Below are 25,165 nucleotides of genomic sequence, written 5' to 3' on the forward strand. Positions count from 1 at the left end.
GTATATACGAAATATGTCTAACGATAAAAACCAAAAGTGTACTTTTAAGTGACGAATCATTTTAAGATATGTTAACAAACATATTTGATCAACTATTTTTAGTGATAATTAAATCATCCAAATTCGAATTGGCAATCCTTGTCTAATTTGGCCAACTATGATTATAGATTGACATCCTTTTTTAGTGGATTTCAAATTGAAGTAATACTTAGGTTAATAGGTATTTTGTGTTTAATACCGTCATCAAATTTTTTAATTTTACACTTAATATACAGTTTCAAAAAATTTCAAAAATGAATTAGTCTATTAGATATAGATTTGAATAGTATGTCTAATTTAACGTTTGAATCTGTCTTTTAAAATTAATTAATGTAAAAACTATCAAAATCAATAGACTATCTTCAAGATTTAGATCTCAAAGTTACAATTGTAACATTTTGAAATCATAAAACTAAATTGAAATCAAACTTAAAACTTAAAATACATAATATTTAACGTCTTGAAACCCAAAACTCAAGAACAAGAAATATACTTTTATGTATAATTTATTTAGTGTAGCAACCACGAGAACGAGACGTCCAACCTCCAGAGAAAAAGATGGTGCTAAATTACAAATTTATAACTAAAACTACATTTACCCTTGTGAAAATGTAATAGGAAAAGAAAAAAAAAAAAACGGGTTCCATATTATTATTTTTGTTGTTGTTTACTTGTGTTACGTAGAAGGAGTACAAACCCGAATATGTAATTAAATAATGCAACTTGATGGATGAATTGAGAGTGTGCAATTTGATTGCACTTGAGAATGATGTTGTTATAGTTATCATTATGACCAGTAAATCTAGCAAAGGTCGAGTTCCCTCTCACCTTTATACTCTTTATATTACATACATATACATATATATATATATATATATACTGAATTAATATAAATTTCAAAAGTTAGTATAGTGGTAAAATTGTTTCTCAACCTCTTTTTTTCGGATTATTTTTACTAATATATAAACCCCTCGTCAATAAAATCTCTGGATCTACCACTGGTTATGACTACCATTATTGTTAAAAAATCATCAACTCTGACATATTTACTATTACCATTATCTTTACTGATTGACCCCCCAAAGTAAAGGTAGAAATGCCAACATACATAGAATGACAAAATTTATAACTTTAAGTAATTGCGATAAAAAATAAATTCAATTACGTTTGCGATTCATGATCATTACAATTAATCATCAATAAAATTTTACTACTATTCGACAAACATAGTCTAGATAACATGAACTCGACTCAACTAATTTAGGTGTACTTGTGGACAAGAGGTCCTGAATTCAAATCTTTCCTCTTTTTAACCGAATCATCTTTGACTTTGGAATTTTTAAAATTCCTTAGAAGGAAAGAAAAGCAAATTTAACCTAAACAATCAAAGTGTCAATTTTGTAATAATATAGAAATCGAAGTCGATTTACATTTCAACAGTCCGCTCTTGAGCTGTCCATATAAATTCATTTGTAGGGTTCCTCCAACGTTCACTATCGTCTCTCTCTCTCTCTCTCTCTCTCTCTCTCTTCCACTGTGAAACTCAAAACTCAAAAAAAGAAAAAAAAAAGAAAAAAGAAAAAAGAAAAAAAAACTTCGTACCAATTTCTCCCTCTCTTCTTCTCCGGCGAACCAAATCCCTTAATCCTCATCGGAGCATCGTAGATTTCCTCTACTAATCGGGGAGGGGTTTGAGTTCAAATCATGTCGCTTAGACCCAACGAGAGGGCTGAGGTTCGGCGGAACCGGTACAAGGTTGCGGTGGATGCTGATGAAGGTCGGAGAAGAAGGGAGGATAATATGGTTGAGATTCGGAAGAATCGAAGAGAGGAGAGTCTGCAGAAGAAAAGGCGTGAGGGTCTTCAAGCCCAGCAACTCCAAACTTCCACTCACTCATCGGCAGTAGAAAAGAAGGTCAATTTTTAATTAGTTTAGTTTGTAACTGTTTCTGTATTCTTTGTTTACTTTCTTTTTCCTTTTTCATTTGCGTTTTGTAGGTTTTGGTTTTGCTGTTTGAAGTTTGTTTTTTTGTTTTTGTTTAGGGTTTTTTATTTGTGACCTTGGCTGGGTTCGCTATTTATTGAGTTTTTTTTAGTAGAATTGATTTTTGTTTTTACTATAAGGGAGTTTGCTTGAATTCGTTTTGTGTAATTGTGGTAAGACTTCTTCATTTCGGCTGCTGGGGTAGTGGGATCTATTGTAGCCGTTTGGGAAATTGCTAATTGAACTTCGACACTGAGTTATAACTTGTAAGCTTTATAGTTAATTGGATCATACAGAGTTGAAATTGGATGACTTATCTTTTCAGTATTACATTCTCCGATTTTTATGCACTGATATTCGCTTTGCACTCTACAAGTCTTTCTCTCTTACCCTCCTTGGGTTTTTTTTTTAAAATCAGTTGTGGTCATGTTGCTGAATGTGGTTGAAGTGAGATTCTTACATGAACCATGTGATAGCTTCTATGTTTGTTATTCAAATGTCAGCTTTGGTCAAGAGTAGCATTTTCTGTCCGGTAAAGGTTTCCTTTATTTCCCCTTCTACATCTGTGGGCTGAATATGCATTATGCAGAGTCAGTTTGAATTTGAACTTTGAGCGAGTACTTTTGTTACTAGAGAATCATGTTTGTTAATGTGGAATTTGTCTAAATGCAGTTGGAACATCTTCCTTCCATGGTTGCGGGTGTTTGGTCTGATGATGGTAGTCTGCAACTTGAATCCACTACTCAGTTTAGGAAACTTCTTTCGATTGGTGAGTAACTTTTTAACATTGAATGTTGTTGGGTTTGTTCTTGGGTTGTTAGTAACTTTAAAGCATTTCTTCAGAGCGTAGTCCCCCAATTGAAGAAGTTATACAGGCAGGAGTTGTTCCTCGTTTTGTTGAATTTCTAATGAGAGAGGATTTTCCACAACTTCAGGTTTGATACAGATTAGATTATATGCAATTACACGGTTTGAAAGACATCGCAAAGTTATAAATGCTCTTTACATCAATATTTATATAGTTTGAAGCTGCTTGGGCTCTTACGAATATTGCTTCGGGAACATCAGAAAACACTAAGGTGGTCATCGATCATGGTGCTGTGCCAATATTTGTTAAGCTTCTTGGTTCTCCAAGTGATGATGTCCGGGAGCAGGTAAGCTTTTTGAGTTTATTTCCATGATGGTGCTCATGGGGCCTTCTCCCCGCTTCTGAAATTATTATATTCTTCCCCATCCCTTTTTTAGATCAAGACGTTCCTCATCTTCCATAATAATGAGTTGCATTGGTTTTCTCTTATTCTTATGAAATGGAGAGGAGGAGATTCAGACCTCCTTTCCTGGAGATGTTATTTTATGAGTTGATTTGCTAGTTTTTTGTTGGATAAGCAAGCACTTGTTATGTGGAATGTTCAAGTATTTTCTCCTCCCATCTGCAGGCTGTATGGGCATTAGGAAATGTTGCTGGGGACTCCTCAAGATGTCGTGATTTGGTTTTAGGTAATGGAGCATTGCTTCCTTTATTAGCACAGTTGAACGAGCAAGCTAAGCTTTCTATGCTGAGAAATGCTACCTGGACACTATCAAATTTCTGCAGGGGCAAGCCACAACCTGCTTTTGATCTGGTGGGTAATTTTTCTAGGATTTTGGGATTTGAAACAGATATATGATCATAATTAGGTTTTGGATAAATCTGGCACACACACACGCACACAATTTTGTCCTATCATTTATTTATGCATGTTGGAAGGTTCTCAAAGACTTGGTTGATATCCACCGACTGTTATTAGAAAGTAGAATGTGTTAAATTTGTCTTATCCATCTAGTGATCTTATAGTTCCTAATAGTTGTATGCCATTTTTCTGACAGGTCAAACCAGCACTTCCAGCTCTTGCTCGTCTTATACATTCAAATGATGAAGAAGTTTTGACTGATGCTTGCTGGGCACTTTCATACCTTTCTGATGGTACAAACGACAAAATTCAAGCTGTTATTGAGGCAGGTGTTTGCCCTCGTCTCGTCGAGCTCTTAATGTAAGTGTACAATCATTAGGAGATGCTTTATTTTTCTTCTTTTAGAGATCTGAATTAGATGATTCATTATCTTCCAGGCATCCTGCTCCTTCTGTGCTTATTCCTGCCCTTCGAACTGTTGGAAACATTGTTACTGGTGATGATTTGCAAACTCAGGTATGAGCTATTTCATTTTCTTGGCCACTGTAATTGGTAGATGTTTTACGGACATTTAACCTTAGTTGGTAACTTTGGTCGAAAGTTATAATTTCCTTTTATTTCCTTCGAGACAATTTCCGACATTACTTCTAATCTTATTCTCCTCAGGAAAGATCAAATGAGCTTTCTTGTATGTGTTCCCTCTTTGAACTTAGTTTTGGAAGTAACTTACATTCTTTTGTGGGAACCGTGTGGAAATTGCTTTTGGGTGCTCTGGCTTTTCCAGAAAGTGAGCATAAAATATGGTTTTTATTATCCAATTTGGGGGATGAATAGTTTTAGGCCACCTATTATATTGCAGTATAGTAGGAGGGGAAGAAAAGGAAGCACGCGTGTGATGGGAAGTATAGCTACCAAGGCTGGGTCCCACAGTTAAGGAGAAGGTCTAAATAGTGAGGGAGTCGGGGAGTGAAGGTAGGCAAATTGTGTGAGGAGAATGCTTATTCCTCGAGTGAGGAAAGACAGAGATTATTGTCTAGGGGTTTCCATTTGTTCTTTTGTAATTGTCTTTGTTCTTGTTTTGTTCTTGGTGATAGACCCAATACTTGTAATAGCCCTTGGTCATTTCAATTGATTAAGATTTATTTGAGTTGGTGTTCAATCAGATAGCTGTTGATAGGCAGACCCTTGGGATGAATTCAGATTGCTTCCCTCTGCCTCCCTCTGCCTTCACCCTTTTCAGATAGCCTTGTATTCCATCTCCTGTTGCAATTTCTCTCTTCATACCCTTCGTTACATTCTTTAGTTCTAACAATTTCTCCTAGATTCCAATCCATTTCCGAGATGAAACTGCTCTACTTCAATTTGATAGTAACCAGAGAATTGAAATATTTAGTCATATCAAGAACTTCTAGTTTTAGAACATGAAAATAGGATAAAATAATCTGCTACCATGAGAAACTTCAGCTTGCTTGACGAGAATCAAGTGCGAACTATTGAAATTAACCACGTACTACTGTACTCCTTAGATTATGACTGCCTTTAGTATCTTAAGAATGTTTTTTACATTACCTTAATATATCTCAAACATTATCCTTGGGAGACTGGTTTATATTTGTTCATCTATTCAGTGTTAGTAGAATAACGATTGCTGTAATGCTGTCATTGGACATTATGTCATGGATATAGTCCACATGACGATGCCATTTCAGGAATTACTTCTCATCTAAACTATGACTTAACTAAGGCCTGCTTTCCATTGGGCTCTCATCCGAAAGTTTGTGATCTTATGCTCTGTTTTATTGTTCAGTCCGTTGCTTGGCTATATGAACTACTTATAGTTATTGAAAAGGAAGCAGAAATTACAAGTTGAAATAGTTGAATTTAATTATAGAGGTTTATAGCTTTTGAGTTTGGTAGACTATAGAAACTAAAAGAGAAAAAAATCCGATAGATTCCCTACAACTCAACATGATTTGTGCATATGATTCAACTAAAGCCCGCTTTTGTTAGTCAACTTGTCAATCTATTTGAATCTCCACTCATAAAAACTTCTTTTCCTCCATAGGTTATTATCCAACATAATGCCCTACCTTGCCTGCTAAATTTATTGACTAATAATCATAAGAAGAGCATCAAGAAAGAAGCTTGCTGGACTATATCTAATATAACGGCTGGGAACAAGGCGCAAATTCAGGTAAAATCACATATTCATCTGAACATCCCTGCTGATAAATCTTTTATTGGGCAGTGGATTGGTTTCAGCTATATGATCTTTCTTTCTATTCCTCCAGGCTGTTATAGATGCCAATATAGTTGCTCCCCTTGTTCATCTGCTCCAAAATGCCGAATTTGATATTAAGAAAGAGGCTGCATGGGCAATCTCAAATGCCACATCTGGAGGCTCTCATGATCAGATAAAGTATGGCGTTTATTGCCCCCTAGTTTCCACCTATTAGAAAGTGTATGCTTGAGTTGCTAGGTTCACCGATTGTTCTTCCTGGTGTCAGGTACCTAGTAAATCAAGGGTGTATCAAACCTCTGTGCGATCTTCTAATTTGCCCTGATCCTAGGATTGTCACGGTTTGTTTAGAAGGGCTCGAAAATATCTTGAAGGTAGGAGAAGCTGAAAAGAACACAACTGATACAGGAGGAGTTAATCTTTATGCTCAATTGATTGATGATGCTGAGGGGCTAGAGAAAATTGAGAATCTACAGAGTCATGACAACACTGAAATTTATGAGAAGGCAGTGAAGATCCTCGAGACTTACTGGTTGGAAGAGGAAGATGAGACTATGCCACCGGGTACTGCTCCCCAAGGAGGATTCAATTTTGGTGGCGATCGACCCGTCGTACCATCCGGGGGATTCAACTTTGGCTGAGAAGGTACATTTTCTTTCCTTCTCTTGCATACTTCCAAGACTGGAGTCGATCAACTCTCATTTCGTGTTCTTACCCTGGGTTGAAGTTCGAGAAAAAATCATCTCTCTCCTACTAATTGCAGGCTTTCTCCGAGGCTATTTCGACCACATCTCCAGTCACATCGGGTCAGGTCAGGCGTGTTATGTCGTTGTTTGCCTTTGCTTATCCCAGTCTCAGTTATATTTTAGCGTGTTGGTTGACTGGGTTGAATGCTTTTTACATGAGTTTGGGATTGACTGGTGATGAGACAGTGGAATATATATACACTATATCAATTGGTAATATAGTTTCCACAGATCTGAGAAATCAGAGCGATTTCGTTTGGGCAAACTGTGATTTTTTATTGTTTTTTCTTAGTTGGTCTACTTGTCAGAAACATGGAGTCTAAGCATTGTTTGTTCCCTCCCTTTTTACGTCATTACGCTTCTATATTTTTTTTGTTCATAGTTTTTTCCATAGAGCAACTTTTAGATTTATAGCAGATACCATTTTGGCTAGCTGGCTTCTATATGTTGTTACTTTTAAACAACACATGCAAGGAAGTTTGGTACTATTCTCATTGATGATTACTCTTTTTTGTTACATGCCTTGAAAAAATCTTGATATTTCACTCTTAACCAAAAGTCCACTGCCTTTTTCTTTAACAATGTTGTATTGATACATTACACAAATCTGAGAGAAGGCTTTTTGGGAAAAAGAATAGGTTGAACCTTGAATTGGATCATTCTCGTGAAATCTCTAATTCTCTTGTTTTAGATTCGTAGGGTTGTCTATGTGGTTTAGAGTTTGTGATAATTTCTTGGTTTTTGAAATTAGTCAAGCAAGTTTTCGACTTTAAGTTATCTTGGTTGTCCAAAAAGAAGTTTCGAATAAAAATATAATAAATTTTTACACGCCTCTTTTTGGAAATAGCTTGGGATAATTGGTGGAATTGTGAACTTCTGAACTCTCTTTAAGTTGTAGTATATAAATTAATATGGCACGAAATAGTGGTGGGATTACTCTTTTGGCCAACATCCCCTTCTAGTATGGAACATTCTTTTAATTCTCTCGGAAACGATCAGGATGAAGATGGTGGTTACTATCATTGAAGGAGCACTATCTTTTTTTTAAAAAATATAATAAGTAGTTTTTGTTTAAAATTTCAACTCCAAAATCATATTACTAAAGTTTAGAATTTAAGAACTACACTGGGATAAACTCCGAATTTCATTGGCCAAAATGGTATTCTACTCGAGCTCCAAACTTCATTGACCAAAATGGTTTTTTACTCTAAGTTTGTCGAGTTTAGCATATTTGAATTGAATTGATTTTTAAGTATTTAAGAAAGCGTTTTAAGTCAATATAATGGAAGAAGAAATCTTTGAAAAATATATGGTACAAAAATTGGAGAGGAAGGTTTGATGTCAATTTTATTGCACTGAAATACAAAAGTATAAAGTACAAACATCAATCATGATCATCATACAAGAAAGTGTTGAATGATCTTCCAAGTAAGATGGACGGCCAAGAATCAACTTCTATAAGAACTCGTGAAAATGAAAAAGAATTATATCAATGGCAAGTTTCCAATGCTAAATCAATCCCTATACAAAATAGTACCGTCCACCGTATCTCTATAATTCAAGAAGGTAAATCCCTTCCCCTTCCCTGACCGGAAAACGCTGATCAGAAGAGCGAGTGAGTCCTATGTGCTCAAGAACCTCGGATTGGCCTGGAAAAGCCATGAGCTTTGTCGAGTAAAGGTCTTTGAAAAACGTTGCAGTAACTATGCATTATCTCGGAATTACATGCTTGAGGATCAAAATAGTATGGTTTTAAGGATCAAAAGAACCAACATGACGAAGCACATGATAATGAGCACGGACGCGCACATCACCATCCCTCCTTGTTTCTGTGTTCTCTCTGCCTGTAGTAGACAACGACGAGATGAAAATACAAACATGAAACAATGATCATGAGATGGAAATTTTGATTCTCCTATTTTAAGGGGACGTTCTGAGAATTATAAAAAATTGAAAGAAATGGACCTTCTGCAGTTGCTTAAGGCCCTCTTCAACTGTCGTCGCAACATTTTGAATATTGTAATCTATTCTATCAATAATGGTACCCTGTTGAAAAGAAAAATACAATGTACGATGATTAGTATGTCACAGATGAATTCTATGAGCCAAAAAGAGCATAGCTTATGCAGGTAGTTCAATTCTTCCACCCAACAAATTGTAGAAAAAAGATGAGAACTTTAGGATTAGGATGGAAAGCTTCTCTAACCTGGTCTATGACAAGTACAGATAGATCCTTCATGATCTGAGCAAGCTCGTTCACGGATTCTACAACCTGAATTCAAGTGAATTGGTTAAACAAAGAATTAAAGATGTATAGAGGAATGAAGATTGTTGTAGCGAGAGAGGGTGTTTCTTTTTTTCTTTCCCTCTTCTTACTCACTTGTTTGATCTCTCTCTCTCTTTCGGCAGTGAATGCTTCACTCTTTCGCAGCTTAGCCATCTGATGCTCATTAAATACCTAGAGATAGTTTAGACAAGAAAAGGAAGTAAGGCTTAAAGGACTCAATTACCGCACTTTCTCTTTATACAAGGACAATGATAGTGAGTTTTGACTCGAACTCGAGGGAATTAAAAGATGGAGAAGATGAGGTGTACCATATGTTCTAAATCATCGTCCTCCATTCTCGATCGATTTCCATTTAGATTCATCTCTATGTCAATCCCATCTTGACCTTCCTAATTCACAAAAAAATAAAAATAAAAATAAAAAAATAAATAAAGAGATCTGGGATTAATATATTTGGAAATTGAGTGTCCAATATGAGGTTACATAATTCATTTGAGGCAAAGTAATTATGATGACGGCAATGTGGAATTAAAAGTCTAAACATCCGGACCTCTTTTTGTTGCCGTAGGCGCTTTAAATAAGTTGATTGTTTCTTGCGAAGCTCCATGGAAAGGTTCTGAAGATCGGTGGCAAGAGAGCGCTGCGTCATAGAAACATATAACATGAAGTTTCGGATAGAAAGCCGATATTAAAGGGAGATTCCATCAATGTGTTGACTTAAAAAGACATCCATCTGTTTGTTCACTTGCAATTAAAAGAAAGTAACCTAATTCTCTTTTGCACTAAATCAACAATTCTAGAATGCAAGTAAGAACATGGAGGCAATGAGATGGTAAAAATACTACCCTTTTTTTCTCCTAAAAAGAAATAGACGTCTTAACTTGTGGATTTCTTTATGAACCAAAAAATTTGACCTTCCCACCTGCCCATTGTCCCACGTTGAACCATAGAGATAAGTTGGAAAATAATGCATGCAATAGACTGTTAAAGAACCAAGGCTGTTAAAAAGAAAATAGTCCTAAAAAGCCATTGAGTTTATTGTCGAACCAGCTGACAAAGAAAAAGCAAGCTGAGAAGTAACGGGGGTGCCAATACCTAGAAGTTAATCAATTTTTTAGAACTCAAGGGCACAATTGTTCAACCTATAGAACGTATCATTAAGTGGAATTGAAGGCTTAACAGGCATTGGGATGGGGCGTGACTTAGGCTCATAAAAATATAAGAGTCGCCTAGAAAACTGATAATGGGAAAAACATCAATGCAAATGAGGCAGAACAGAGGAACAATGCACGGTGTGAAAAGCCAAAGCCATTGTCTCCTTGTATGAAAGTTCAGAGAGAACAAGAAATACAGAGAGAGCATCTCTATGTAAGAGAAGTAGCTTAACTAACCAATGTATGTTCCATACAACAATTTGCAACTTCAAGCCATACCTGAACATTTTTTCTGATATTGGAGTCTTCTGAAGGTCCAGCTACAAAGAGTCTCTTGAGTCCTTTCTCTGATTTCTTGATTAAATTAGTTATGTCCTGCGTGAGAGATTCAATTAATCGTTGATCCTCTTTACCATCACCAAATGAAGGCATTAAAGCTTTTGCATGAGCTTTAGCCAACTCCATCATCTTCACTCGTGCACGTTGCACATTTGCAGCTATTTCTTCGGATACATCAACCCAAGCCGGAGGTAGACCCACGGTAAGAGCACCCTTACTGTATAGATAAACAAAGAAATAACTCATTATGATCTAATTACGGACAGAACTAGGGAAAAAGGAAAAGAAAATGAAGTATGGGTTCGGTTCCCAAACAATGATGTTTGAATCTCTATATAGACATGGCTAACTAAATAGTATTTTGACATGCTTATTTGATAAATATTTTGGCTGATTAGTCACGGCATTAAAAACAGAGAAGAAAGACGGAGTTAGTTGGTACAAATAAAATGGAATGCAACATATCAAATTCATTTTACCAAGGGAAGTATGTTTGGAATTCAGATTATGTAAGGAACTATTGCTTTTGCTAATTCAAATTGAAGGGTATTTCTATTTCTGTGAAGTTTCTTTCTTTCCTACCGCTGATACAAATTGTTAGGACAATACATATATATAGAAAGCCTATTTGGATTCATAACCTTTCAAACAACAATATCTATTCAGACTACCTTTACTGAGGAGTACGATTGTACTACTCTTTTTTTGTCCAACTCTCCATTTTTATTTTGATTTGTTGATCAAGTCATCCCAAAGAACAAATGTTAATTTGGAAAGAACCACAAAGAATAACATTTAAATGAGTCAATATGTAATTGAAACTTCCAAATTTCAAGTCTAAACAGACAGATGCAGTGACTAAACTTGTGAACGAACCAAAGAAGAATAGAAAGAAACCAGACATTTTTCTAATTGTTATGAATTCCTTCAATACTTGGAACAAGTTTTCATATTTCCCTTGGTTTATCCGCCATTATTGGCCCTCCTCTGCCTCTGCAAATGGCGCGATCACTCACCTTCTTATCTTAGATACTTTTCACTACTCCATTTCTTCATTTCTCTACTCCATAATAACCTAAGAAACCAAATTTCTAACCTCCTTCAACCATGAACGCGGTAACTGTAACTAACTATCAATTTCGACAAGATCTTACCAAGCGATCTCTACAACCGAACCACGAAAAACCGAACAATAAATTCTCAACATTAAGCCGAAAAAGAGAATTGGATCAAATCCACATAAACCAGATATACTGGCATACAATCACACACATGTATATAGACAGAGATAGACCTTGAATTACCCGGATCCTCGGTACTTAATGGAGCATACGATCGATTCGGATGCAACAACGAGGAGCTAACCAATTCAATCACCGGGCCACCAGCAGCTGAGCTAGTCGATGGCGATGCAGAAGCATGGGAAGAGCTGGTAGGAACCCTCACACTCCTCAACGCGTCCCTGTATTTCTTAAAAAGCAAAGTCCGGTTTCTCGACGCCATGGGGAGAAGGAAGAAGAGCTCGAATTCTCGTTGGAAAGAATTCCAAAACTCTTCAAACTCGGGAGGAGTGGAAGGATCTGTTAGAAATTGTTGAAGTACAAAGTCTCATTGCCGGGTAAAGAAACTCGATGGAAAGGGGAATTTCCAGTCAGGTGATCGGAGATCAAGGCGAATAAAAGGGAATGCGGCGGCCGGAGGAAAGTTCACGTGGCCGGCGATGGGAGAGTTGCCGCTGAAGTTACGTTATGGAAATGGAGAGAATCGGAAACCGATAGCTCCCGCGAAGACTATTGAACTCCGTCGGCGTGAGCTTTGTTGACGTGTTTTGGGCCTTAGTGAAATGGGCCTAATTTGGATGTTTGGGTTTGGGCCGTGATATGGATGACTATGCAAACTGATTTGTTATATTTAAAATATTGTTGTATATTTTATTATTATTCTTAATACTGCTACTTATCGTAATTATTCTAGATTGAAATTAATAATGCATGCAATAATATTTTGAAAATGTTTAAAGGTTTTCGAAATCAATAGGCGATATGAGTCTATCACTTACAAATGTTTGTTTGTCAATGATAGGAGTAGAGTAAAAATTTGAAAAAACCGAAAACCTAAACTAATCTAAACCAATTTGATAGTTTGGTTTAGTCCTTAGTATAAAATTAGATATCTTGGTTGGTATATATACCCATAAAATTGAACATTCATGTTCTTCAGTATTTTAATTATTTGTGGTTTAGAAAAAATATTAATTATCAGTGAGCATGTATGTTTTTTATTTAGAAAAGCGCCTAGAAAACATAAAAAAAATATCAAATTTCAATTCATATGTATATATAAATATATAAGGAATAGACCATAATTTAATTTTTAAATTAGCAAAAGTGAACAGTTAAAAATAAAATGGGTACTAACAATTAAAAAATGTAACAAAAAAAATGCAAAAATAATTGAAAATCAAACAAATTCAAATACAACAAATCCCATATTACCAAATGTTTGGTTTGAATATTTCTTTCTCAAACTAAAATTAATTTGTAAATAACTTCTTGGTATGAAATTAGAACGAAGCTAAAATTGATAGTCTAGATTCCCCTATATTGCTAATTTTTTTGTCTGTGAAAAACGTTGTTGTCGTAGGAATTACCCTTTGTTTGTGGCAAATTGAATTCACGTGAGCAGTTGATGGTTTTAAAATTTGAAAAATATTTGGAACTCAAAGTAAAATATAATCTAAATTTTTATAATTTAAAATGATGAAATATAATTTTGGGGCATGAAATTAAATACAAAAGGGAGCATTTCCCCAAATTATCATGTTTGTTCTTTCCCCCCACTCGTATGATTCATTTCGCCATCCTCTCCTCGTCCGGCGTCAGAATTAGGGTTTCGATCAATCAATATCCTCCGACACGGATTTCGCTGTTTTATAGCTGGTAGTTATGGCTAATCGGACAGACCCAGCTGCGAAAAGCATTAGGGGAACGAACCCGCAGAACCTAGTGGAGAAGATTCTTCGCTCCAAGATTTACCAGAACACTTACTGGAAGGAACAATGTTTTGGGTTAACGGCGGAGACATTGGTTGATAAAGCCATGGAGCTCGACCACCTCGGCGGTACATATGGTGGCAACCGCAAGCCCACGCCGTTCATGTGTCTTGTCATGAAGATGCTCCAGATTCAGCCGGAGAAGGAAATCGTGATCGAGTTCATTAAGAATGAAGACTACAAGTAATTGTTATTGTCATTTTACTTCTTATTCAACAGAACTCTGGATTGTTGTTACCTAAGAGCGTTTAGGAGTAGGGTTAATTGAAAGGAACATTGCAATTGCAAAGTTACTGCGAAATTTATGAAAACTAAATACTCCTAGGTCAGAGAGTATATGCAGTTGATCAGCGAATGATCTTAGAATTTCTATATTTGCCTGTCTTTGTTAATGTTATTTAATAAGTATAAAAAATGGATGAACTATCAGGCGCTTATGGTTGAGCTAACTTAAGTACATTTGAAATGCGTTCTTTATCTCATGGTTTTCTATGGTTCTTAGAGTGATAGTTCACTTGCCTTAGCTTGCGATGATTGCTTTGCTTTTTATACTGTGTAGTCTTCAAAATCCGTTGTCAGTTAATAAGTACGTTATCTTAGTGAATACTCTCTCTTGTAATTTCCTGCGAATGCTACTTCTGAAATTATATGTATATTTTTTGTGACATAGATATGTTCGGGTTCTTGGTGCCTTTTACTTGCGTCTCACTGGGACTGATGTTGATGTATATCGTTACCTGGAACCTTTGTACAACGACTATCGGAAATTGAGGAGAAAATTATCTGATGGATGTAAGTTACCGAGCCCATTTTTGAATTTTATTTAATTAGTCATTGTGAAAACTTGTTAATTTTACATTCTGGTTGGAATAATGTATTTTTAGTTATAATCTCCTCTCTAAAATGAAGTTGTGAGCTCAATCTTATTTTTATCAGGTTTTTCTTTATCGCACGTGGATGAAGTCATTGATGAACTTCTTACTAAAGATTATTCATGTGACATTGCTCTGCCGCGTGTCAAAAAGAGGTATGGTACTGTTTACTCATTTGCCTATTTTCCAGTCAGTTATTTTTAGAGTGGAAGTTGATAGTATATTATTAGAATCAGGGGATTAGGAGAAATATTCATTATTCATTGTTTGGTAAAGTACATGAATCACAAGTTCTAAATGTTGCTGTTCTGTTTTCTCTCTCTTGTATGTGTCTCTAGCGTCCAGTTTGGGTGTGATATTTCCTTTGAAGTAACCTAAATATAAGACACACTTTGTAATGACAGATGGACTCTTGAATCTTCTGGTTCATTGCCTCCAAGGAAAAGTGCTTTAGAAGATGACTTTGAGGAGGAGGAAGAAAAGGAGGAGGCGGAGCCAATTAATGATTCTTTAGAAGATGATATTCATGAAAAGGTATAAACGCATTATCTGTTTGGATGTAATAGCATCTTGTTTGCATTTTCTTATTCTTGCTAACCTGCTTGATATCTTGCATCTGCAGAATTATTATCGTGGGAGAAGTCCGGTGCGGGAGAGAGACAGAGACAGAAGGCGTGATAGTCATAGACACAGGTTCTATCCCCTGTTTGTTTTATTCATTTATGCTCCCTCCCTCGCCTCTTGGTTTTTATGTATGCAATGAAACTTTGACGCTCTTTCTGAATTTGTGAATATTTCCTCCTGTGGAGAGTGCCATTATTTGATATCCCCCGTCTATTTGCTGCCTTTGATTCGTAGATCACTTTTTTTTTTCTTGTTATTGTTTGTTGTTGAATGTGAACAATAATTTTCAAGATCAATGTCAACAAATTTGGACTCAAAATTTCTGACTTGAGTCTTTTTGTTGCCGATGCGATTCTCTTAATAGAGTTGGTGATGGTGGCCGTTGACAAATTTGATTGAACAAAATTAGAAGATGAATAGGAGAGAGGAAATTGTGGCATGGCATGAAGTTATCAGCATGTTTTGGAAATAGATAAGAAAGTCATAACAACATGACCGATTTTGTTTTGTTTTGATTTTTTTTTAATTACGTGGCTGGAAGCAGTTGGAATCTGTTAGTCTTGGATTGCTATTCGGACTTGTCAATTAACATTCACATGTTTCTGTCACAACCATGGTATTTCAAGCCAATGGTTGCTTGCTGCTTCCTACAATAAATTCTTAAGATCCTGCCAGGTTTCTCTGTACTGACAGTGTGCAGCTGAGAAGTATGATGGATCGTACACATATTTGTCGTAGTGATCTCATTTTCTCAATTTTACTTTTCCCATCGCATGAAAAGATTATGTGTTGCTTAGATGTGTTTTTGAGCTTTCTTTCTACAATGTTCTATTGAGTGGGAACAATATCGATCTTTTGGCACCGTATTTTCTTTTGTTTAATGACAGGGACCGAGATTATGATAGAGACCGAGACTATGACAGAGACTATGACAGAGATCGGGGACGTGGAAGGGAAAGAGATAGAGATCGAGAAAGGGATCGAGACAGGGAACGGGACAGAGATAGAGACAGAGAGAGAGAGAGGGATAGGGATAGGGATCGCTATCGCCTAAGGGATGAGAAGGAATATGGTAGAGATCGAGATAGGGAAAGGGAAGGCAGGGAACGGGAGAGACGAGATAGAGACCGTGGTAGAAGAAGGAGCCATTCAAGAAGCCGAAGTAGGAGTAAAGACCGAGAAGATGGGGAGTACCGGAAGAGACACAGCCGTAGCAGTGTTAGTCCTAGAAGAAGGGATGGAGTGGAGGATAGGGAGGAGCCGAAGAAGAAGAAAGAAAAGAAGGAGAAAAAGGAAGGTGGGGCAGGTGAGGAAGATCCAGAGATTGCAGAATGGAATAGGATTCGAGCTTCTCTTGGACTGGCACCTCTCAAGTAGATGGTTTTCTCTTCTTCAGTTTCAATGATATGTGAGTGAATTCTGTTTCATAAAGTATTGAAGTTAAAGCTTGTTATTCATAAAAGTTTTGAGTTTGAGGCTTTTATGGTTCTGATTTCTGTATAATATTAGTTTGCTGCTATGCTATTGCAATGTTGAATGATAGTATAAAATCATATTTGGAAATGCCTGCTTGTTCTATCCTATCCTATACCTGGGATTCTAAAAATTCATTTAAATTTACACTTATGGGTTTGAGTAGTTATTTTCAATATCGTTTTTTTAGTAGTAAAAATATTAGGGATGAGGAATTTGAACCATGAAGCACTTCGTCCTGAAGCATACACTTGCTTTTTGACATTTTCATTTGGAGTTCTTTAATTTGTAAGGTGTCGGGAATCGAATTTTAAACTATGAAGTTGTCATTATAAGCATTGTGCCTTCAAAATTCATAATAAGAGCATCCTGTCAGTTGACTTAATTTAAATATAGTATTTAATTTTGGAGTTTATTATAACTTAATTTGAAATAAAGTCAATATATTGACCATTTTGTTTTTTGTTTTTTTTTTTTTTTGCCATTTATTTTCGGTTGTTACTATATACTTCTTCCTTTCATAAATTTAGTTTTTCTTTTAGTTTATTAAAAGTAAAAATCAAGACAAATGATATTTTTGTCTGAATCCAAAATTAATATGTTTTGAAACATTGGAAATCATTTTCAAAAATAGCTTTAATTATTTAGAATTAATCTTAGTGGTTAAAAGTATAAAAGAGTTTTGGAGTGACCGTAGTTATGTTTTAGGACGATTTTAAATATGAAATTTGAATATAATTATTTCAGTTGTCCTTTAGTTATTATTTTTTTGAAAAGAAAATTTTGGTTTAATTTGCCTCATTGGCTACAAGTTAAGAAGTATCTTGAGAATACAAAGAAGCCAACCATTCAGGCACACTACTTAACCATAAACATTGTAATCTTAACCACATTAATAACAAAATTAGCGGCTTCATTGGGAATATCAACCATGCCCCACCATCATTTGAATTACTATCAACTATGCCCTCCCTCATTTGAATTACTAATAAAGACCTTCATGAATTGCTAAAGTTTCCATACTAGTAGGGGACAAGACTGTGTCCAATTAACACCAACAAATTCAATTACGATCTTGATTAGATGATCAGATACGTTGATAGAAGGGTCTTAAAAGAGTCGTTTAATAGACACTTCGCTTGATTGAATGTAAAATTGGTATCATATTCTATAATCCGTTCGCATCTAGTTCCTACAGAACAGGTGCACCTATCTTTAATGACTTTATTTCGATCATCTCAAACTACCTGAGATCCTAAACTATAATACAAGCTATGACAAGATTGAAATGGAGTAACCAAAATTCTTGAGAGTCTAGATACTTGTAACTACCTCCATGCAAACTAGGGAATAGGGTATCCCAAATTACCTTAGCTCTCGTACACAAGAGAACATAGCATGTTCAACCGTTTCTTCTTTCCTACGGCAAAGGACACATCCATTTCTGAGGGTAACTAAAGATTGGAAGATAAATGTGATAATTGAAGTAAGTCACTTCCCATTCCAATGTCGCTCTAGCATTAGCACAATTATTTTCTAAAAACGTGAACTTGACCTAGTAGCAATAGAATCTAATATTGAACAAGAGTGAGGTGGTTTTTCAATAGAAACGATTAAATATCACACTCACAAGTCAGAGGTGATTTTTCAAATTTTCCCTAACTTGTTTGCTAATACGGTTTGGTTAAATAATTCAAGATCTCGAATATGTATTCTTCCGACCTTTCTAGAAGCAAAGAAAAAAAAATAGACGATCTCATTACATCCATTGAGTCTTTCCTTTTTCTCCTAGTAAACTCCACCTTAAATCAGTATAAAATTTTGAAATTTTAAATCACGAACTTATTTGACCCTAAATTTAATTTAATGATATTGACATGTTCGACTCTAAATCTTTTTTTAAATAATGTGTTTTTTAATAGTAATGTCAAAAATAGAGTAGAAGACAAACTATTGACAAAAATAGAATAATTTGCGCAAAATCGTGTACCCTGTACACGACTTCAATGCGTGGACCCCACACTTTATATATTTAATATTAAATTATATATTAAATACTCGAATCTCTAAATTCCAATTTTCAAAAATATATTTCTTTATTAAATATATTTCCAAAATTCAAATTCCAATTTTCAATTTTTTTAAAAAATATATATATTAACAAAATATATTATTAACTATTTAAGTCTTCAAAAGATATTTTCAAATTTCAATTTTCAATTTTCAAAAATATCTTTCCAAATTAGATATCTGGTTAAATATGTTATTGAAAAATAGAATACCTAATTCCAAAATTATTCTTGCCATACTTTTTCTATTTTTTATTTTGATTCTAAAACATATTTAAATCTCCAAATTCCAATTTTTCAATTTTAAAAAATATTTTTCCAAATTAAATATGAGGTCTTTTCAATAAAAAAGTGGCAAAATATTTACAACAATTCCAAAAACGAAAAGAGCCTAGAGGTCCACTGTGTAAAATACCAAAAAAATGCCCGGTCAACCACGCCGTCAATAATGCGCGCGTATTATATTTTCGATTTATACGCGATCGTTTAGATATGGTTCAATATATATATGTGATCGTTTAGATATGACTACAAGGCGATCGTTTAGATATGGTTCAATTTATACGCGATCGTTTAGATATAACTATAATTTATACACGATCGTTTATATATGGCTACAATTTATACGCGATCATTTATATATGACTAGAATTTATACAAGATCGTTTAGATTTGGAGACCCAAATCTAAATGGTTTTTTTTAAAAAAAATTTGGTACACGATTTTTTTAAATTCTTTTGCTACACGATCGTTTAGATTTCTTTACACGTCATTTATTTTTTTTACACGACCGTTTATATTTGGCTATTCCAATTCAAATGGATTTTTTTCAAGATTTTTTATAGACACGATCATTTACTCTTTTTTTAAACAATCGTTTACTTTTTTTTTAACAATCGTTTACATTTTGCTACTCCAGATTCTTTATACACAATCTTTTATTTTTTTTACATAATCGTTTACTTTTTTTACACGATCGATTACATTTGGCTATTCTAATCTAAATGGTTTTTTTTCAACATTCTTTATATACGTTCTTTTAGATTTTGCTATTTTTTTGTACATAGTCTATACACATTAGATTTTGTTATTTTTTGTATACAGTCTTATACAAAATTGTTTAGATTTTGTTACCCAAATACAAACGCGTAAAAAAAGAAAAGAAGAAAGACGATGGAAAGAAATCGCAGCGAAAAAAAATAGAAAAAATAGAAAGACGATGGAAAGAAATCGAAGTGAAAAAGAAAAAGAAGAGGAAAAGAAGAAAAACAATGGAAAGATTAAATGACGTAAAAAAAGAATTGAAAAATAAGAAAGATGATGAAAAGAAATCGCAGAAAAGAAAAAGAGGAAAGAAGAAGGACGAAATCGCAAGGGAAAAACAAAGACGAAATAGAGGAGGAAGACAAATCGCGATGAAGAAAGAAAGATGGAAGGAAAAATCTGAAATATTTAAAAAATGGCTAACTTTATGGGTTTTGTGTTTTGTTACATTTACAATAGTTTCACATTAAATATCTTATTAATTATGTTATTAAAAAATATAATATCTAATTCTATAATTATTTTTGCCATACTTTTTTCATTTTGATTCTAAAAAAATTATATATTTTGTTAATATTGGTGGAATGCAAATATTTGTTTAATATATATTTTTAATAACATATTTTGTTAATATATAATTTGGAAAGATATTTTTTAAAATTGAAAATTGGAATTTGGAAATATACTTAAGGTAAAGTTACATAAATGTAACAAAACACCAAACTATTTACGAACCCCATAACAAATTCCATAAAGTTAGTCATTTTTTAAATATTTTAAGTTTGCTCTACCATATTTCTTTTGCGATTTCGTCTTTCTTCTTTTCTATTTTTTTCTGCAATTTCTTTCCATCATCTTTCTTATTTTTCAATTCTTTATGTACGTCGTTTAATGTTTCCATTGTTTTTTTTTTTTTTCGCTTTTCCATCGTCTTTCTACTTTTCTTTTTTTTTTTTTCGTTGCAATTTCTTTCCATAGTCTTTTTTTTACTACAAAAAATAACAAAATCTAAAAGATCGTGTATAAAGAACCTTGAGATTGGAGTTGCCAAATATTAACTATCGTGTAAAAAAAATAAAAGACCGTGTATAAAGAATCTTAATAAATGTAAAAAAATAAAAGATCGTGTATAAAGAATCTTGAATGTAAAATAATTTAGATTGGACTAGCCAAATGTAAACGATCGTATAAAAAAAAGTAAATGATCGTGTAAAAAAAATAAAAGATGTGTGTAAATAATTAAAAAAAATCATTTGGATTGGAGTAGCAAAATGTAAACGATCGTGTAAAAAAAAGTAAACGATCCTGTAAAAAAAGTAAATCATCGTGTAAAAAAATCTAAACAATCAATCGTGTACCAAAATAATTGAAAAAATAGTGTACCAAATTTTGAAAAAAAAATCTAAATGATTGTGTAACCAAATTTAAACGTAACAAAATTAAACGATGGAATTGAAAAGATAAATTATAGTTATATCTAAACAATCGCGTCTAGATGATTGCATATAAATTGTAGTCATATCTAAACAATCACGCATTAAACAATAACCAAATCTAAATGATCGCAAATATATTACACGTGGGTTATTGATGGCGTGATTGACTTGATATTTGTGATATTTTACACGGTAGGCCTTTGGGCTCTTTTTTCGTTTTCGAAATTGTTTAGGGTAAATATTTTGTCGTTTTTTTTTTATATTTTTTAGAAAATTCCTATATTTAATAAGGAAAGATATTTTTGAAAATTGAAATTTGGAGATTTAAATATTTAATAATAATATATATATATATATATATATATATATATTTAGAAAAAATGGAAGATTGGAATTTGAAATTTGGAAAGATATTTAATAAGAATAGATATTTTTAAAAATTGAAAATTGGAATTTGGAAAAATATTTAATACGAAAGATATTTTTGAAAATTTAAAAATGTAATATATATTAAATATTAAATATCTTACAAAAGTGTGGGACCCACGCTCAAATATTTTATGGGCGAAACGACTTCGTCCAAATTATCTGTCTTCTACTTATTTTTGAAGTTACTTTTAAAGAAAATACATTATTTAAAAAAAAAAAAGATTCTTTTGACTCTAAATTTAATTTAATGGAATGATATTGACATGAGCTAAAAAGTTTTGAGTATGTACTTTAAAAAAATATATTCGAAATTGGTTTTAATGGATAGGACCCACCTTGAAAATTTGCTGATGGCCCAACAATTTTATGCTGCTTTTCTACAACACAACCAATCCAGGATTAACATTTGCACGTAGATGTACCATTCGACGGACCATCCCCGGCCCCGTCCTCCTCCGCCGTCCTGTCCGGCGTCTCAGCCTCTCGGTATTGCGCTTTTCGCTCTTGCACTAAGCTTTTTTTCTTTTTTCCTTTCCTTTTTTTTTTTTTAAATTTTAAAAACGAGTTCGATTGTAGAGCTTCACACCAAGCATCTAGACTTTTCCCGGTGTTCTCCTTCCTTTCCTGTGTATCGTCTTGTAGCTGCTGTTGAACTACAGCTCTTGATTGATCGATGAAAAAATGCTTTTCGTGTAGCTATTATCATCAATGTATGAATATTTATCATCGGGAGAGTTCGTGTTCACCTTTTCTTCACTGACTATAGTTTCTAGAGCGAGTACTGGTGTTTTCTAATTCCTGCTTGAAATCCATGAGGTTCTTGTTGTTATTTATTCTATGATTCGAAGTATCTTAGATTATAACCGTCATTTCTGACTACACATGTTTATGAGATTCTAGATATTGTTTAAGTTAGCCTGATTTGGTTCGCCTGTAGATTTGAGCATCAGGGAAATAGAATAATCTTAGTACGCATTATCATCCGACATTTGGAACGTTTTGGCTATTTCTTTATTTGGTTGTGAGTGCTGTTAGCCAGTTAGTTGTCCACCATGAAAGCTTGTATTATTATTAATCACAAAGAGTCCATATGTGGAAGCTGGAAGGTATTGAAAAAGCATTATGTTTATAATTGGGATCTTTAATAACTGAGGAGAGATAGAGGAGGCCATCCACTTGGAGAATTGGAGCCACCCAAAACTCAAAAGGCAACTTTGTACCACGAAGATGTCTAAAAAAAGAAAGTGGGATACGGTTCATAGTTTTTTTGACAGCTGTCGGCTCCAATAACTTTTCCTTGTACAACAACTACCTGATATCAAGAATGAAAGATCAAGCAAAAGGTTCAAAAGTGAAAATAGAAGACTTGATCCGTTGGAGACTTGTTCATCAGATTATCTTTGTGTTTTTTTTTATTGTGTTTATGTGCTGATATCTTTGAGCTGTACCTTGAATAAGATTCTAGGCATGTCCATAGAATAATGATATATTCAACCAGGTGCTTTAGGCGTTTCTTAATGGCCTTTTGGAATTATCAGTTTGATTTTGTTATGTTGGATTGGAGTCTTTTTTGTTCTTGGACTTGTTTTCTTTATGCCCTTGTATATCCTTTTATATATCTCAATAGTGAAAACTTTGTTTCTTATAAATAATTGTGATATTCAACATGGTGCTATAAAATTCTTGTTTTCTCTTTGCTACTCGCTTTTCTTTGATGTTAGGACAAAAAATAGAATAAAATAAAGATGGGAAGGAAAGTTCTTGATTTCATAAAAAAAAATAGTAATAAAGATGGGAAGGAAGGAAGGAAGAGGAGTAAGGAGGGGAAAATTCCTTCTAGGTCAAATAGGTGGATTAGTTTAAAAAACTAGTGTTTAGCTTCCCACTCGATGCATCTTTTGGTAAGTTTGATTTTTTAACTCCTCATGATTAAGCTGTATGTGTTTACTTTGTGCACTGACATTTGTTTTCCGATGCGTGTTATAAAGAGAATTATATATTTCATAAAAGAGAACCCACTAAGATTGGATGTCACAGTCCATTGGTTTCCGTACTTTTTTGTTATTCTCCATGTTGCTATTATTTATGCATAAGGCAACTTCTCGCTTTCTATAAATAGACATTTGGCTCTGAGCACACTGTATTTCTCTATTGGAATCTCTCCACTCCTTCCTAAACGAAGAATATCAAGAAGACCATGTTTTTTATATTTGCTCTCTTTTTTCAATTATCTAAAGCAATAGCTTTTTCGGCTTGTTCTAAATGTGGAAATCTTGAAGTTCCTTATCCGCTTAGCACAAATGACAACTGTGGAGACTCTAGGTACAAAGTTTATTGCAATGGTGATATTCTTCAGTTCAAGTCAAATGAAGGGTTTTACTATAATATTCATTCCATTGATCCTAATGCTTATAAGCTTATTATAAGCCCACCCGAAATACAGAAAGGGAGTTGTTTCTCTTCTGATCTCTCTTTAGGAGGTTTAAGGCTAGATGAAAATTTGCCTTTCAATGTTTCTACGCACAATACTGTCATGCTGCTAAATTGCTCAAATAATCTTATAAACTCGCCCCTGAATTGTTCAATAAACAGCCCTTGTAGGCAGTTTGAGGAGAAAATTAAGGAATCAGGTGGGTGCAAGAACACCCTTTGCTGTACGTACTTGAAAGATTCAGCCATGACTGCCCACATGATAAGAGTCAGAATTGGAGGGTGCACTGCTTACACTTCTGTGGTCAATTTTAAACCTGGCGATTCAGTTGAAACCTGGAAATATGGAATTGAATTGCAATGGATCCCCCCAAACTAAAATAAGTTTCTGGGATATATGCTGGTTCTTTTTAGTCTTTTTTTGTGGTGTGTTTTTCATTTTACTGGTTGATGAAAGCTTTTTTATTACTTTTTGTTACCTGCCATGTACTTCATTGTTTGGTTTTCATTCCCTATTTTGTTTTGATGCTCAATGCTAATGCATGCTCTATAATTCTATCCCTTTTTTCCCCTTCATTATTATGTACATTATATTAGATGTCTAAGGTGGTATGGTGGTACGGTAAAACGCTTATTATGATAATCTAAGGCCAAACTTAAAGAGGGTGGCCTGGCCTTTTTTTTTTCCATTATTGACTTGCGAGGGTTAATTCAAAACTAAGAGACAATGGATACTCCGGCTCGCTCTTAACAATACTAAAGGGGTGATTGCAAAGGCTCTAAATGGACTCCAAGTCCAATAAGCATTCAACTAAACAAAACTAAAATGAAGCAAAGAAAGATTTTGCTAGGTCCTGACGCATGAACTATTAAGTTATATGCCTAGAAATATCCCGAAGAGAGAGAGAAAAAATAGTGGCTAGGGGATGAATATAAAAAATAAAAGATCCAATATCATATCATGACAATAGGGTTGTTGGCATCTTCAACCAACAATTTGAAGTCTTATTAAACGGACACTTTGTCCAATTCATCACTTCCACAGTAAAACATTTTAGCAGCCGATCTTTTAATGACGATAGGATTTTAAGTATGTTTGGAATAACTTTTCAAGCACTTTAAAAAATATTTTATATGTGTTAATGAAAGATTTTTAGACTCTTAGACATGCATTCCATACAATCATGCATGTTAAAGAGTTCGTCTAAAAAGGTGTGTCTATCTGCCTAGGTGGTGTCCACTTGGGGTCTTCAATGCATCTGGAAGAGGTAAGAAAAAG

At 34.2% G+C, this 25,165-nt stretch overlaps 3 protein-coding genes and 1 long non-coding RNA gene across 4 annotated transcripts; 3 read left to right on the forward strand and 1 right to left on the reverse strand.

Annotated features, from left to right (window-relative positions):
* Positions 1–1,508: 1,508 nt before the first annotated feature.
* LOC103494458 (importin subunit alpha-2) lies at positions 1,509–7,109 on the forward strand. The gene is made up of 11 exons (XM_008455638.2): positions 1,509–1,953; positions 2,695–2,791; positions 2,866–2,957; positions 3,045–3,176; positions 3,459–3,644; positions 3,889–4,052; positions 4,130–4,208; positions 5,758–5,886; positions 5,984–6,111; positions 6,200–6,576; positions 6,695–7,109. Exons 1-10 carry the CDS (start codon positions 1,744–1,746, stop codon positions 6,570–6,572), a joined length of 1,590 nt encoding a protein of 529 aa, XP_008453860.1. The 5' UTR covers positions 1,509–1,743; the 3' UTR covers positions 6,573–6,576; positions 6,695–7,109.
* An 889-nt stretch (positions 7,110–7,998) lies between these two features.
* LOC103494462 (syntaxin-43) lies at positions 7,999–12,250 on the reverse strand. Its single transcript, XM_008455652.3, has 8 exons — positions 11,752–12,250; positions 10,398–10,674; positions 9,515–9,604; positions 9,273–9,353; positions 9,058–9,135; positions 8,884–8,949; positions 8,643–8,723; positions 7,999–8,521 (listed from the first exon to the last, which is right to left on the reverse strand). The coding sequence occupies exons 1-8, from the start codon at positions 11,958–11,960 to the stop codon at positions 8,414–8,416; spliced, it is 990 nt and encodes a 329-aa protein (XP_008453874.1). The 5' UTR covers positions 11,961–12,250; the 3' UTR covers positions 7,999–8,413.
* An 850-nt stretch (positions 12,251–13,100) lies between these two features.
* Positions 13,101–16,568, forward strand: LOC103494470 (pre-mRNA-splicing factor 38). The gene is made up of 6 exons (XM_008455666.3): positions 13,101–13,692; positions 14,180–14,301; positions 14,446–14,536; positions 14,786–14,915; positions 15,004–15,074; positions 15,893–16,568. The coding sequence occupies exons 1-6, from the start codon at positions 13,403–13,405 to the stop codon at positions 16,380–16,382; spliced, it is 1,194 nt and encodes a 397-aa protein (XP_008453888.1). The 5' UTR covers positions 13,101–13,402; the 3' UTR covers positions 16,383–16,568.
* Positions 16,569–21,769: 5,201 nt separating this feature from the next.
* On the forward strand, positions 21,770–24,448 carry LOC127149411 (uncharacterized). The gene is made up of 2 exons (XR_007820971.1): positions 21,770–21,942; positions 24,049–24,448. It is a non-coding gene; the product is annotated as an uncharacterized LOC127149411 (long non-coding RNA).
* The last annotated feature ends 717 nt before the right edge of the window (positions 24,449–25,165 follow it).

This window comes from Cucumis melo, chromosome 5 (genome assembly GCF_025177605.1).
Source record: "Cucumis melo cultivar AY chromosome 5, USDA_Cmelo_AY_1.0, whole genome shotgun sequence".
Classification (NCBI taxonomy): Eukaryota; Viridiplantae; Streptophyta; class Magnoliopsida; order Cucurbitales; family Cucurbitaceae; genus Cucumis; species Cucumis melo.